Here is a 12,759-nt window from a genome sequence, read left to right on the forward strand (position 1 = left end):
TGAAGTTGAAAATGAACAATAGCAATTTTTATAAGCCAAGTTAAATAGCAGTTACCCAAAGCCTACTTTTTACTTAAAGTTAAGAAACAAATTTTGCATCAAAATACAAAAACATTTTAAAATGAAAAAAATATTTATGAGAATACATACTGTAATAGTTTAAAAGAATTCTTTTCATTTGCTTTTTTTAAAAATCTTTTCAGCATTTGGAGGCTACTTAAGTGAAGTAGTAGAAGAAAATACTCCCCCAAAAATGGAAAAAGAAGGCTTGGAGATAATGATTGGGAAGAAGAAAGGCATCCAGGGTCATTATAATTCTTGTTACTTAGACTCAACTTTATTCTGGTAAGTTTAAAATGCCATAAGGGCAGGGACACATATGGGTATGTGTTTGTGTGCGTGTATTTGTGAAAGAAACTGCCAACTCCTTCTAAGTAGGGAAACTGGATGACCATGGGTCAGGATAGAAAGGGAGATTTTTTTTCATGACATACCCTTTGCAAACTTTTGAATGTTGTCTCATGTTTCTGTATCCAAAAAGTTAATATAAAAAGTAACTGAATAATGAATAAGAGGTGAATGATATTGTTACAAATGGAATAGATATACTGAGAGTATCTGGGAAATGTTTCTGCACATATCAAATAACATAACTTGCAGTGAAGCCACTGGCTGCTGTGTGCTGTATTTATTTGAGTAGGTAAAGGCAGTCATAAAACTACCATCTTTAAACAAACCTATTTTCAGTAGCAGCACTGCTGCCCTCCAAAGTGGAACAACTTAACATTGCAAGAATTTTTTTTTCCTGACACCCAGGCTGGAGTGCAGTGGCATGATCTGTGCTCACTGCAACCCCCACCTCCCAGGTTCAAGTAATTCTCTTGACTCAGCCTCTTGAGTAACTGGGATTACAGGCATGTGCTATGACTCCTGGCTAATTTTTTTTTTTTTTTTTTTTGTATTTTCAATAGAGACAGGATTTCGCCATGTTGGCCATGCTGGTCTTGAACTTGTGACCTCAAATGATCCACCTGCCTCAGCCTCTCAATGTGCTTGGGATTATAGGCGTGAGCCACCATGCCCGGCCTTAACATTGCAAAGATATTTAAGCTCTGGAGAGTGAACCAAGGATCGTTAGGCTCTGAGGACTGTAGGCTGAGTTAAATTGAGAGTAGCCTGCAAGTTCTGTAGCTATATGATAAGAATTAGGAAGTTAACTTGGGATGCTAACATTTTTAAAGTAGGGAGAAGAATAAACTGGTGGCCATTTTATTTGCAGAATGCTTTGGCAAAAACAAGCCTTATAGTATTGATATAATATTCTTTAGATTTACTGATAAAAATCTGTATTAGCCAAATTTTCTGTTTATTTGATACCAGCAAATTACTGCTGTTAGTCACTCATTTTATTTATTTATTTTTTTGAGATGAAGCCTTTTTCTGTTGCCCAGGCTGGAGTGCAGTGGCGTGATCTCGGCTCACTGCAACTTTGCCTCCCGGGTTCAAGTGATTTTCCTGTCTCAGCCTCCTAAGTAGCTGGGACTTCAGGCACATGCCACCACGCCCAGCTGATTTTTTGTATTTTTAGTAGAGACAGGATTTCACCCTATTGGTCAGGCTGGTCGCTAACTCCTGACCTCAGGTGATCCACCCACCTAGGCCTCCCAAAGTGCTGGGTTTATAGGCGTGAGCCACTGCACCCGGCCTGTTATTCACTTATAAGTGATTTTAGCATTTAGAGAAATTCATTAATGTAATAGATCTTTGCAAAGGAGCATGGGGAGAGAGAAGTGGGGCACTGAGTGGTGCTAGCCTCGGGAAGTTGTCTCCAAATGCTCTCCTCTGTTGTCTGTAATTTGACTGGGATTTTTAGTTCCTCTTTCAACTTGTGCAAAGAAGTTTTCCTTCTTAATATTCTGTGGGCATGTTATTATCCTTTAACTGTGTTGATCTGCAGTTTGCTTTCTCAGTATTTGTTAGTATTGTCCTCCTGGAATGATCTCTAGGTCCTGATGATTGAACCGTGGGTATCTTCACAGGGGCCCTAGTACCTGTGTTAATGAAAAACACAAATTGATATGTTATTTGTTCTCTAGACTTCACTTATTTTCCTCTTCCAATTCTTTTAAAAATCTATTTCTTGAAAAATATGTTTACAGCATGAAGAAAAATATTCTTTTTCTTTTGCAGCTTATTTTCTTTTAGTTCTGTTCTGGACACTGTGTTACTTAGACCCAAAGAAAAGAATGATGTGGAATATTATAGTGAAACCCAAGAGCTGCTGAGGACAGAAATTGTTAATCCTCTGAGAATGTAAGAAGACAATATATTGCTATTTTGCCTTTAAATGGTGTCCTATTTGCTGTTTTCTGGCATAGTAATTAATTTATACCTTGTCTTCATATAATAAGAGATGGGTGAAAATTAAGTTTCATGGTAAAATATTACATTTTTAAATCTTTGGTCCTTGTATGTTTTTGCTTATTTAATTTCTTAAATCTGGCCAAGGTGCAGAGCATAGCATATTCCATGAAATGATTTAAACCATTTTGCTGGAGTAAACTACAGTTTAGCAATTGCAGTAGGTTTAGGAAAGCTGATACATAATACTTAGGATTCTTACCTTTTAAAATAGTTTATTCCGACACTTCCACTACCAGTAATCATGCTTACTGGTCAAACTGGCATAGTCTATCTTCTTAAATCTGAAAGAAAAGGAGCAAGTGAAGTTCTGTACAGAATAGCTAGTATTTAATCCTTTTGTACTAGCAACAGATGAGATGTATTTTAGTACCATATGCCTTGGTTAAAGGAATATATCTGGCCTCTTTCCACCTGTCTTAAAAAGGTGACTCTTTACATTTCCTACTTTAGGAATTATAAATATGTCTTTGTATGGCCACAGGAAGCAATTTGTAATGGTACAGGCACGAGTGACAAGGAGATACCTAGTAAAGACTTTGAATGAGTGGTAGTGATATGTGATAATGTCATATGATAAAATTTGAACTGTGAAGAATTAGGATCGTAGATCATAAAACAAATTTGTTCGTTCAGGAATATAGAGAGAAAGTGATATAATTTAAAGTCCACATAAGATAAATTTGAATTCTTTTATACACTTTTCTTAATTTATTAATTAAAGTAAAAAATAGTTTGGTATCAAATTTGAACCAAAAAAGCAGAATACTGAAATATAATGAGCATTCCAAATTATCTGCTATATCACATGACTAGGAAAGTAAATTATAAGAGGATAAATTTCCTCACTTACATCTTTTGCTTTCCTTAAATTCTGTAATGAATTCTCTAATGATCTTACCCTTTAAGAAAATTGTGAATCTTGATTTTCATATCAATTATTTTGTCTTATGCAAATTTTTAAACATACTATTTTTTTCCCGTAAGTAATTGATACTGGAACAAGACAGGTCAAGTCCAAATCTCTAAGGCACGTTACTACCTCTTTCCTTCCTTCCCAAACACCCTAAGTTCATTAATAAACATTCTTTGAATCCTATTGTTCAACCAGTTAAGAATCATAGTTAATCACATTTTCTTACCCTGTCCACAGTAAGAAACTGGTCAGATGCCTTGTTGTGATCAGGATTCCCTGCGTCTGCAGCATTCATATCTGTATTATAGCGTTCATATCTGTATTATGGTTTTATTTGGTGCTGAAATCTCTGCTTTTCTTCACTGAAAGCTTCTCAAAGGCAGAGACCCGATGTTTTTCACCTTACTCATTTTGTATTCCCAATGGCTGACAGGTTACATTACTGTGTAAGCGGTAGATGCTGAATCTATATTGATTGCAGGAAACTAACAAGTAAATGAATAGTCAGCATAAAAAATCGATATAAAATTAGCTAGTTCTGACTTGTCCTTAGTAAACTTATGGTAGCCACTAAGGTCTCCTCTGAAGCTATTTTTAGAATTACAAATTCAAAGTGATATTAAACTTACTGAATATGTCTTGCATTCAGACAAAGATGAGAGAAAATGTCATAATTATGCCAATTGGTTTGATTGCAGATTTTAGATTTTCAGTTTCTTAAAAAATCCCATTTCCCTTAGTGGCTATTTCACACTTTAGTATTAAAAGGATATTCTCTCTCAAAATTGTATATTCTGCTTTATGAAGTAAATACTTTAATTTCCCAAGCAAATATTATTTAAAAACTCAGTCACCACAAACTTAAAAAATGTTTTTTCTCATATTAGTCTATGACAATTACTTGTAAGGCATATGATAGTGTCTAGGATAATTCTGGTTCTAGGTCTTTAATTTTTCAAACTTCAAGAAAAAGCTTGGCTAGGTGCGGTGGTTAACACCTGTAATCCCACCACTTTGGGAGGCTGAGGTGGACAGATGACTTGAGGCCAGGAATTCAAGACCAGCGTGGCCAACATGGTGAAACCCTGTCTCTACTAAAAATAGAAAAATTAGCTGGACATGGTGGTGCACGCCTATAATCCCAGCCATTTTGGTGGCTGAGGCATGAGAATCTCTTGAGCCTGGGAGGTGGAGGTTGCCGTGAGCCAAGATCAGGCCACTGCACCACTCCAGCCTGAGTGACAGAGTGAGACTCTGTCTTTAAAAAAGAAAAAGAAAAAGAAAATGTGTGGTTAAGATGTGTTATATAATTTAATACATGCCAATATCAATTAATAGTTTTTTACCAACATAGATATGGATATGTATGTGCCACAAAGATTATGAAACTGAGGAAAATACTTGAAAAGGTGGAGGCTGCATCAGGATTTACCTCTGAAGAAAAAGGTGACCATCTTAACTTATATGCATTAAAAGTAACTGAAGAGCATATTCACATACCAAAGTATTAGCTGAAACGTGTGTCTGTGTAGCTGGGGGCTTTATTTTAAATTAGGAGTGTTTTTCTGTGTGATATGGTTATCTCCCCATTTTGTAAATTCTTCCTCTCTTCTAAAAGTGATTGATGATGTGTAATAATGAACCCCTTTAAGAAGTGGGCTGGTTCTAGTATATTAAATGCTTAAATAAAAAGTCCTTTCCTTTCCACACAGCAATGATATTCTCAGTGGTTTATCTCTCGTGGTGCAGAGTTGCATTGGGTTTTCTACGTTTTCCCACTTAGTTTTTCTTGTTACAAAAGGGAGTTAGAAGCTGCTGACTAGGATTAAGTTTATGGTTAGGGAACAGTGTTCTAATCTCTTCCTAGCTAATGGGCTTACTCAGAGATTCGCTACCTGACTTTGAACTGGATAGCATACCGTAACCAGCTATAATGCTTAGAGGCTTGCAGGGAAAAATGGGGTATACTTCAGGTTGTACTCCACTTAGCTTAAAACCCCCAAAAGAAATAACAACTATTTCATTATATGTGATCTATTACACCCTTTCAAATGCAATAAAGTCATGACAAAATTGAAACATAATACTTGATCATAACTTTTAAAAATCTTTTATGTTTTTCCTTTGTCAGGAAAACTTGAAAACTGTACTTTTAATTGAAATAATATTAGATGAATGAAATTGAATTCAGTATTAAAATATGACTATTAGAAATAAAAAATAAAATGATTTAAAAATGTTGCCTGTGACTTATTTGATTTTAAAATTTTCTCCTAGATCCTGAGGAATTCTTGAATATCCTGTTTCATCATATTTTAAGGGTAGAACCATTGCTAAAAATAAGGTAACCTTTAAATTGTTCTAGAAGCACTGTAAAATAGACAGTTCTCATTTCTACTGCCATTATTTAGCAGATATGAATTCCAGAATGATTTCTTAATATCGTATTTGTTTAGGGCTCTTAATAGGCTAGTGGAATATCATGCAAGTTAATTTGTTTATTGTCTTCGCAGAGTACCATGCTTTACTTGAAGAACAAATCCAATGTAAATTTGTACTATAATTTTTAACCCTAGTGATAACTATTATTGAAAATCATTTTCCTATGAAACTGTGTGTATATATATATATATTTCTTCATAGTTTCAATTAATGAACCTTTTAAGAAAAAAATCTCATTCTAACTTAAGCACTTCAAGAACGCTTTTTTTTGTGTGTACTCATCACTCAAAAAATTTAGTCTTAAATTAGCTTTCCTGTTCTTTGATGTATAACTTCGTCTGCCCTCCCCACTCACCATGTTGAATGAAAGCCTTGTTTAATGTAGTAAAGTTCTTAACAAAATGTTCTAAATGACTGAACTTTCCAGATAGTTTGAATGTTCTCAGTCTAAACAATGGACCTTTTTATATTTTAGCCTGGGTTTCTCTCTTGAGAATCTTAGTAATAGCCTGTATACTTTCCTAAATGCTAAACATAGATAAGTACTCTTCCTCATCTCTGTGTCTTAAAGGGATGTTGTTTGATGCCATTGTTGAATTGATGGATGGGGAGAAGAGAGGGCTGGTGGAAGGTGCCATGACTGTGGTTTGATATTGTTTGGGAAGTTCTGATGAATGAAATGAGACATAATACATAATCATCAAGAGCTCGTATTATCTGCCCAAAGATGATAATAGCCATATGCACACCTAAAAATCTTAGAGAATTGTCTAAAAATTACTATAATTAGCAAAAGAATTCATAATATTTCTATGTAAAATAACCAGGGAAAAATCAATGGCATTTCCATATACCTTCAAGCAAATATGAAAAAATAATTTCATACTTCATGAAAGTATAAAACACCAAGAAATCAATTTTATTGAGATAAGATTTTTTAAAAGACTTATACAGAACTAAAGGGGATTTGATTAATTAGTGAGAAAGATTGTGTTCTGGGTAGGACAATTAAATAATTTAAAGATTATTACATAATAATTTGCACACAAGCAAGATCTTAACATACTTTAGGAAAGTGGTTTTAGAGTTCTCTACAAAATGGAAGTGGACAAAAATCTTGAAGAATGCTTTTAAAATAGATTTCTATTATAAGCTATGAAGGCAAAGCAATAGACTTTAAAATAGTGTATGATACTAGCATAAGATTAGAAATATGGATCAATGGGACCAAATAGAAAGCTCAGAAATAGAATTAACTGTATGTAGCATTTCAGTGTCTCATAAGTCAACTTTTCGAATACAAATGAGAAAGGAAAGATATCTTTAATACATGATACAGGAAACCTAGCAGGCACTTTGGAAGAAGAAAGTCAATTTGGTTTTTCATTTTAAAGGGACAAATTTCAGATGCTTTAAACAGTTTTTTTCATCCTTTATCCTCCCCTTTCTAGCCCACACACCTAAGGAATGTAATACATGCCCAGCAATAACATAGGTTGAATACTACAGTGACCCTCAGAGTGGGTAAGGAGGGATCAGGGCGTCTCTGAATATAACTCAGAGTCTGAATGCATTGTGGGACTTGAAAGGGCCTTGGGAAGTTCTTACACCCCCCTGAAGGGTACACTGTCCCCTTCATCCCTGCAAAAAATCTCTTCATATTGACAATCACCTTTTTAAAGTTTATAAATATTCTAAGCTGGCTCTTTTTCAAGAGTAATTCTTCCCCTCCACTAGCATTTCTTATTGACAGAGAAAGAGAGAGTCAGCAACAAATAGTCATGCAACAAATAGGAAGAGCACGTGAAAAATTAAACAGTCTAAAAGAGACTACAAGATGTCCTTAAATGATTGAAGAGACAAAAGAACTAGATGCCAATGGAAGGTAAAACAGGGTTGATAAACAGAATCAAATAAAGACAGAATCTCCAGAAGTAGAAACTATATCATGATGTTACCTCATTGGTGCAGGGTGCACAGCTGAAGAGAGAATTGCTCATTTGGAAGACAGAGCTGAAGAAAGTACCCAGAATGTTGTCCAAAGGGATAAAGAGTTAGAAAACAAGAAAAAGAGGATAAGAGACATGGAAGATGGATTCTAACTAGAGTTCCACAAGGAGATACTGGAGAGAATAGGGAAAAGGCAATATTTCAACAGATAACAGCTGAAGAATTTTCAGAATTTTTGATAGACTGAAATTCTAGTAATAAAAATATTCAGAATTTCTGAGCAGAGAGAACCAGGACTAAATTACCATTTAAGACTTATTACAGGATATACTTTAGTAAAACAAAACTGAGTTTAGAATAAAGGAGTGGGATGCAAGAAACAGGGAAAAGCCAAGAAATTAGTAAATTGTCTTCTCTATCCTAATTTCTGCCTCCCTTCTCTCAGTGTTTGCCACGTAGTGCTCCCTTCAACCACCAGCCCTCCCCTGCTGCCATGATTATGATTACAGTTACTGACCTCTGCTACTTCCTGGTTTCTTAGTCTCCTCTCTCTCTCTCTCTCTTTTTTCCTGGAAACTGTTAATTTCCTATGCTTTTTGGCTTTCACAGAAAAATTCTGGTTTTTTGTCATAGTCATCAACAACTGATTAAAACACTGGTATAGCATAGCCTTCAGGTTTTTTGCTTATTCTCTGTGTTTGTTGTGGGTCTCAAGAATCTCCTGTTTTGTTATCAATTAAGTTATCTTTATTTGGGGACGTAAGTTGCTTTGGAAAGCTGAAGATTTCTGCAGGCTGGTTTCTGAATAATGAGGCTTCTTTTTTATAATGAAAATGATGTTAATATTTTCCCCTAAAAATCTTAAAATCTAGAAATAGGTTTAGATGTAAACAGTCTGACTCTATATCTAGAAATTCTGCTGAAGAGGTAAATAGTAAACTTAAGGATTATTAGTCCTTCTGGTAGAGTTAGTCCTAAAGACTAATGACATGCTATAGTAAAATATTTAGAAGGAAAATGTTCAAAATAGAAGGGTAACACTATGATTAGCGTATGGTAGATGCTTAGTTGGTATGTGTTGAATAAACAAGTGACTATTAGACAGCATGCTTTAGCAGAAAGAATGGTAAGCAGTGGTTAGGGTCCCTGGGTTCTGTACCCAGTTCTGCTTTTGACTTGCTGAGAAGTCATTCTCCTTCCCTAGATCTTAGCACCTTCATTTTAGAAATGAAAAGTTTGGTCTAGAAGGTCTGCTAACGGTCTGTCATATCTGGGCATATAAGAATTTATTTTCAAGCATTAAATGCAGTTTGCAGCTTTCCAGATTCGGGCAGTTAAGTTGCCCTAGTGATTTAGCTTTTGGTTAGTTCTGTTCACATAGTGGTTCTTGATTGGGGTTATTGGGGTTAGAAAATTCCATTATTTTTTTCCTAATCACTAAGAGAACTTTCCAATCTAAAAACTAAACAAAATAAATCATTTATAAGGTCTTGTGCTTAAGCAAATTTAATTATTTTATCCAAATCATTTATTTCCCTCTGTTGTTCTGACTGTCCAAAGCTACACGATCAATTTTATGGTTTTTCTGTTCTCAGATACTGCTGGGACAGCTTCACATTTTGATTTAAGCATTTAATAAATAGATTATATGTGGTTTTTTTTTCTCTGCATGTTTTTAGATCAGCAGGTCAAAAGGTACAAGATTGTTACTTCTATCAAATTTTTATGGAAAAAAATGAGAAAGTTGGAGTTCCCACAATTCAGCAGTTGTTAGAATGGTCTTTTATCAACAGTAACCTGAAATTTGCAGAGGTTAGTGATCCTCACTTATGGTATTTTTTTTTATGAAAGTCTGTGAGAGTCTTAAGACTATTGATAGATTCAATATCTCTTGATTTTAACTAGCTGAGAACAGTTTGAGACACAAACTGTTAAGAAACATGAATTTTAAAAAGTATGCAGTGTTTCAACTTTGCCTTTACGGAAAACGTCTTAGAATTAAGATTGAATTTTTTGGATTTTTGGTGCCAAAGAAAACACTAAGCTTATTTGCAGAACTTGAAAACTTTTCAGTAGTTTTTTTTATTTTATTTTTTGAGACGGAGTTTTGCTCTTGTTGCCCAGGCTGGAGTGCAATGGCACAATCTCGGCTCACAGCAACCTCCGGCTCCTGGGTTCAAGCGATTCTTCTGCCTCAGCCTCCTAAGTAGCTGGAATTACAGTCATATACCACCACTCCTGGCCACTTTTAGGCAGTTTAAAGCAAAAGGAAGATGTATGTTTTTTAAAATGCCATTTTACCCAAGCATATTATCCAAATATATCAAAATATAATGTTTACTTTTCCCTCTTCATCAAGAGACAAAATGTCAATACATTCATTTATATTTATTAATGACCAAGTGATAGAACTTATTCTTTTATTGTCTGAGAATCTTCATAATTTTAATAATATATGCTTGTGGTTTATTTTGATTGTTTTCATTTCTGAAGGCATGTTTTGGTAAAACCTTAACAGCCACAGTTATTTATTTGTTGAAATATAATGAGTAGTGTACTTCTGTGATGACATTTTCTGTATTATATTTGCAAAAACAATCTTTCCAAAATATTTAATAAGTATAAACCCAAATAAAATACCATGATTTTCTTTGAGACCCAAGACAATTGAACTCTGTGACCTCCAGGTGCTGGTATGTCCCTGCGATCATGAGCCACTTGAAGACTTGTGGCTTGTTGGTGTCCTGTATTCACAGCCCGTGGTCACATGTGGATCCTGTTTTATAGGACACCAATATTAAGGCAGAACTTACTGTTTTGTTTGACAGCCATTACTATTTTGGTTTCATAAGGAAAAGTTTTTTTTTAACACTTTGATTCTAAAAATATCTGTCTTTTTTATAGGCACCATCATGTCTGATTATTCAGATGCCTCGATTTGGAAAAGACTTTAAACTATTTAAAAAAATTTTTCCTTCTCTGGAATTAAATATAACAGATTTACTTGAAGACAGTAAGTATGAGGTTTTTAAAATTTGTTTTGTTGGTTTTATGGAAATTGTCAGATAATTCCCATCAATTGTAGGTTAGAATCTAACTGGACACAGTAGTTCTCAAGGCAATCCAGTATCTGAAGAGCCTGGAAATACGAAAACAGTCATTTTATTTCTCAGAATTTATTCTTAGAAAATAGAAATGAAAATACATATTTGATGTGCAGATATATTTATTATCATATGGTTAAGAAATTAGAAACAACTTGAATGTTAACCAGAGGAGAGTAGTTAAATGAGTGGTGTATCTGTACAATTACTGCCATTAAAATTCATGGTTTTAAAGACCAATGTGTATGAAAATGGTCATGGCGTAATATTAAGTGGAAAGGTAAGTACGTTAATACGTTCTACAAAAGGGGCCATATATATATATACACACACACATATACTTATGTAAATATTCAGATGTGAAATTATTAGAGAAAATTCACGATCAGATTAACAGTGGCTATCTCCTGCCAACTGAAATTGTAGATGTTTTTAGTTTCCTTCTTTATACTTTCTTGTATCTTTGACTTTTCATCAATGGGCATTTTATAAGAAGGGAAAAACACCCTAGGAGACACATTTAGGAAAATTATTTGGTCCAAGAAAACGTTTTTAAAGATATTTCAAATACCAACTGAGAGCTTAAGCGGATGGAAGAGGAAGAGACTTTTTTGAAGCCATGAGCATTGTCCTTTTTAAAGCCTAATTTTTCTTAGCCTTCTAAACTCCCCTCCCACTCCCCACATTTCAGCGCCCAGGCAGTGCCGGATATGTGGAGGGCTTGCAATGTACGAGTGTAGAGAATGCTATGATGATCCGGACATCTCAGCTGGAAAAATCAAGCAGTTTTGTAAAACCTGCAACACTCAAGTGAGTTTCCCTTCACTTAATGGATGAACTTTTGTTGAACAATAACTTATCTTTAGTTGAAAACAGATGGCTGGTTTTGGAAGGTGTTTTAAAATCATAATTAACTGTTAATTCACAATAAAATGGTATTGCTTTTGCCTCTTTTGTTTACCTGAGCACTGTTGGTGAAGTACTTGGTTGCTACAAATCGGGATGTATTTAATAAGAGTAAGGAAGTCAACTCACTCGACACATTGAGTTTTACTCATTAATGATGATGACTTTTTTTTAAGACGGAGTCTTGCTCTGACACCCAGGCTGGACTGCAGTGGCGCAAGATCTTGGCTTACTGCAACTTTTGCCTTCCGGGTTCAAGTGATTCTCCTGCCTCAGCTCTCCGAGTAGCTGGGATTATAGGTGACTGCCACCATACCCGGCTAATTTTTGTATTTTTCATAGAGATGGGGTTTTACCATCTCAGCCAGGCTGGTCTTGAACTCCTGACCTCATAATCCACTCTCCTCAGCCTAATGACATTCTTTTCATGGTCCATTTTAGGTCCACCTTCATCCCAAGAGGCTGAATCATAAATATAACCCAGTGTCACTTCCCAAAGACTTACCTGACTGGGACTGGAGACACGGCTGCATCCCTTGCCAGAATATGGAGTTATTTGCTGTTCTCTGCATAGAAACGAGCCACTATGTTGCTTTTGTGAAGTATGGGAAGGATGACTCTGCCTGGCTCTTCTTTGACAGCATGGCCGATCGGGATGGTACTGAGAACGCCTTTCTTCTGCATGTGGCACAGGGTTCTGGTTTGCAGTGGGACAGTTCATAGAGAGAGAACCTGTTCTGAGTGATATGATATTTTTTGAGAAAATCCTTTCAGGATTATTCTGGTGACACAGTCTTATATCTTGAATTGCATTAACAACGTGGCTAGCTGAACTAAGGAATAATATGTTGTGTGTGTGTGTGTGTTTTTTTTTTTTTTCTTTTTTGAGATGGAGTCTTGCTCTGTCACCCAGGCTAGAGTACAGTGGCATGGTCTTGGCTCACTGCAACCTCCGCCTCCCAGGTTCAAGCAATTCTCCCACCTCAGCCTCCCGAGTAGCTGGGACTACAGGAACATGCC

General features: G+C 35.4%; 1 protein-coding gene across 11 annotated transcripts in view; it reads left to right on the plus strand.

Annotated features, from left to right (window-relative positions):
- Positions 1–12,759, plus strand: part of CYLD (CYLD lysine 63 deubiquitinase) — a 65,209-nt gene that overhangs the window by 45,224 nt on the left and 7,226 nt on the right. For all 11 annotated transcript variants that reach the window (XM_032255700.1, XM_032255704.1, XM_032255707.1 and 8 more), the window contains 8 exons: positions 204–345; positions 2,191–2,313; positions 4,692–4,783; positions 5,615–5,681; positions 9,409–9,541; positions 10,634–10,742; positions 11,525–11,643; positions 12,181–12,397. In XM_032255700.1, coding sequence (XP_032111591.1) covers positions 204–345; positions 2,191–2,313; positions 4,692–4,783; positions 5,615–5,681; positions 9,409–9,541; positions 10,634–10,742; positions 11,525–11,643; positions 12,181–12,397 — 1,002 coding nt within the window. The remainder of the gene's footprint in view (positions 1–203; positions 346–2,190; positions 2,314–4,691; positions 4,784–5,614; positions 5,682–9,408; positions 9,542–10,633; positions 10,743–11,524; positions 11,644–12,180; positions 12,398–12,759) is intronic.

Source organism: Sapajus apella, unplaced genomic scaffold, assembly GCF_009761245.1.
Source record: "Sapajus apella isolate SASKATOON/1434 unplaced genomic scaffold, GSC_monkey_1.0 scaffold90, whole genome shotgun sequence".
In the NCBI taxonomy this organism is placed as follows: Eukaryota; Metazoa; Chordata; class Mammalia; order Primates; family Cebidae; genus Sapajus; species Sapajus apella.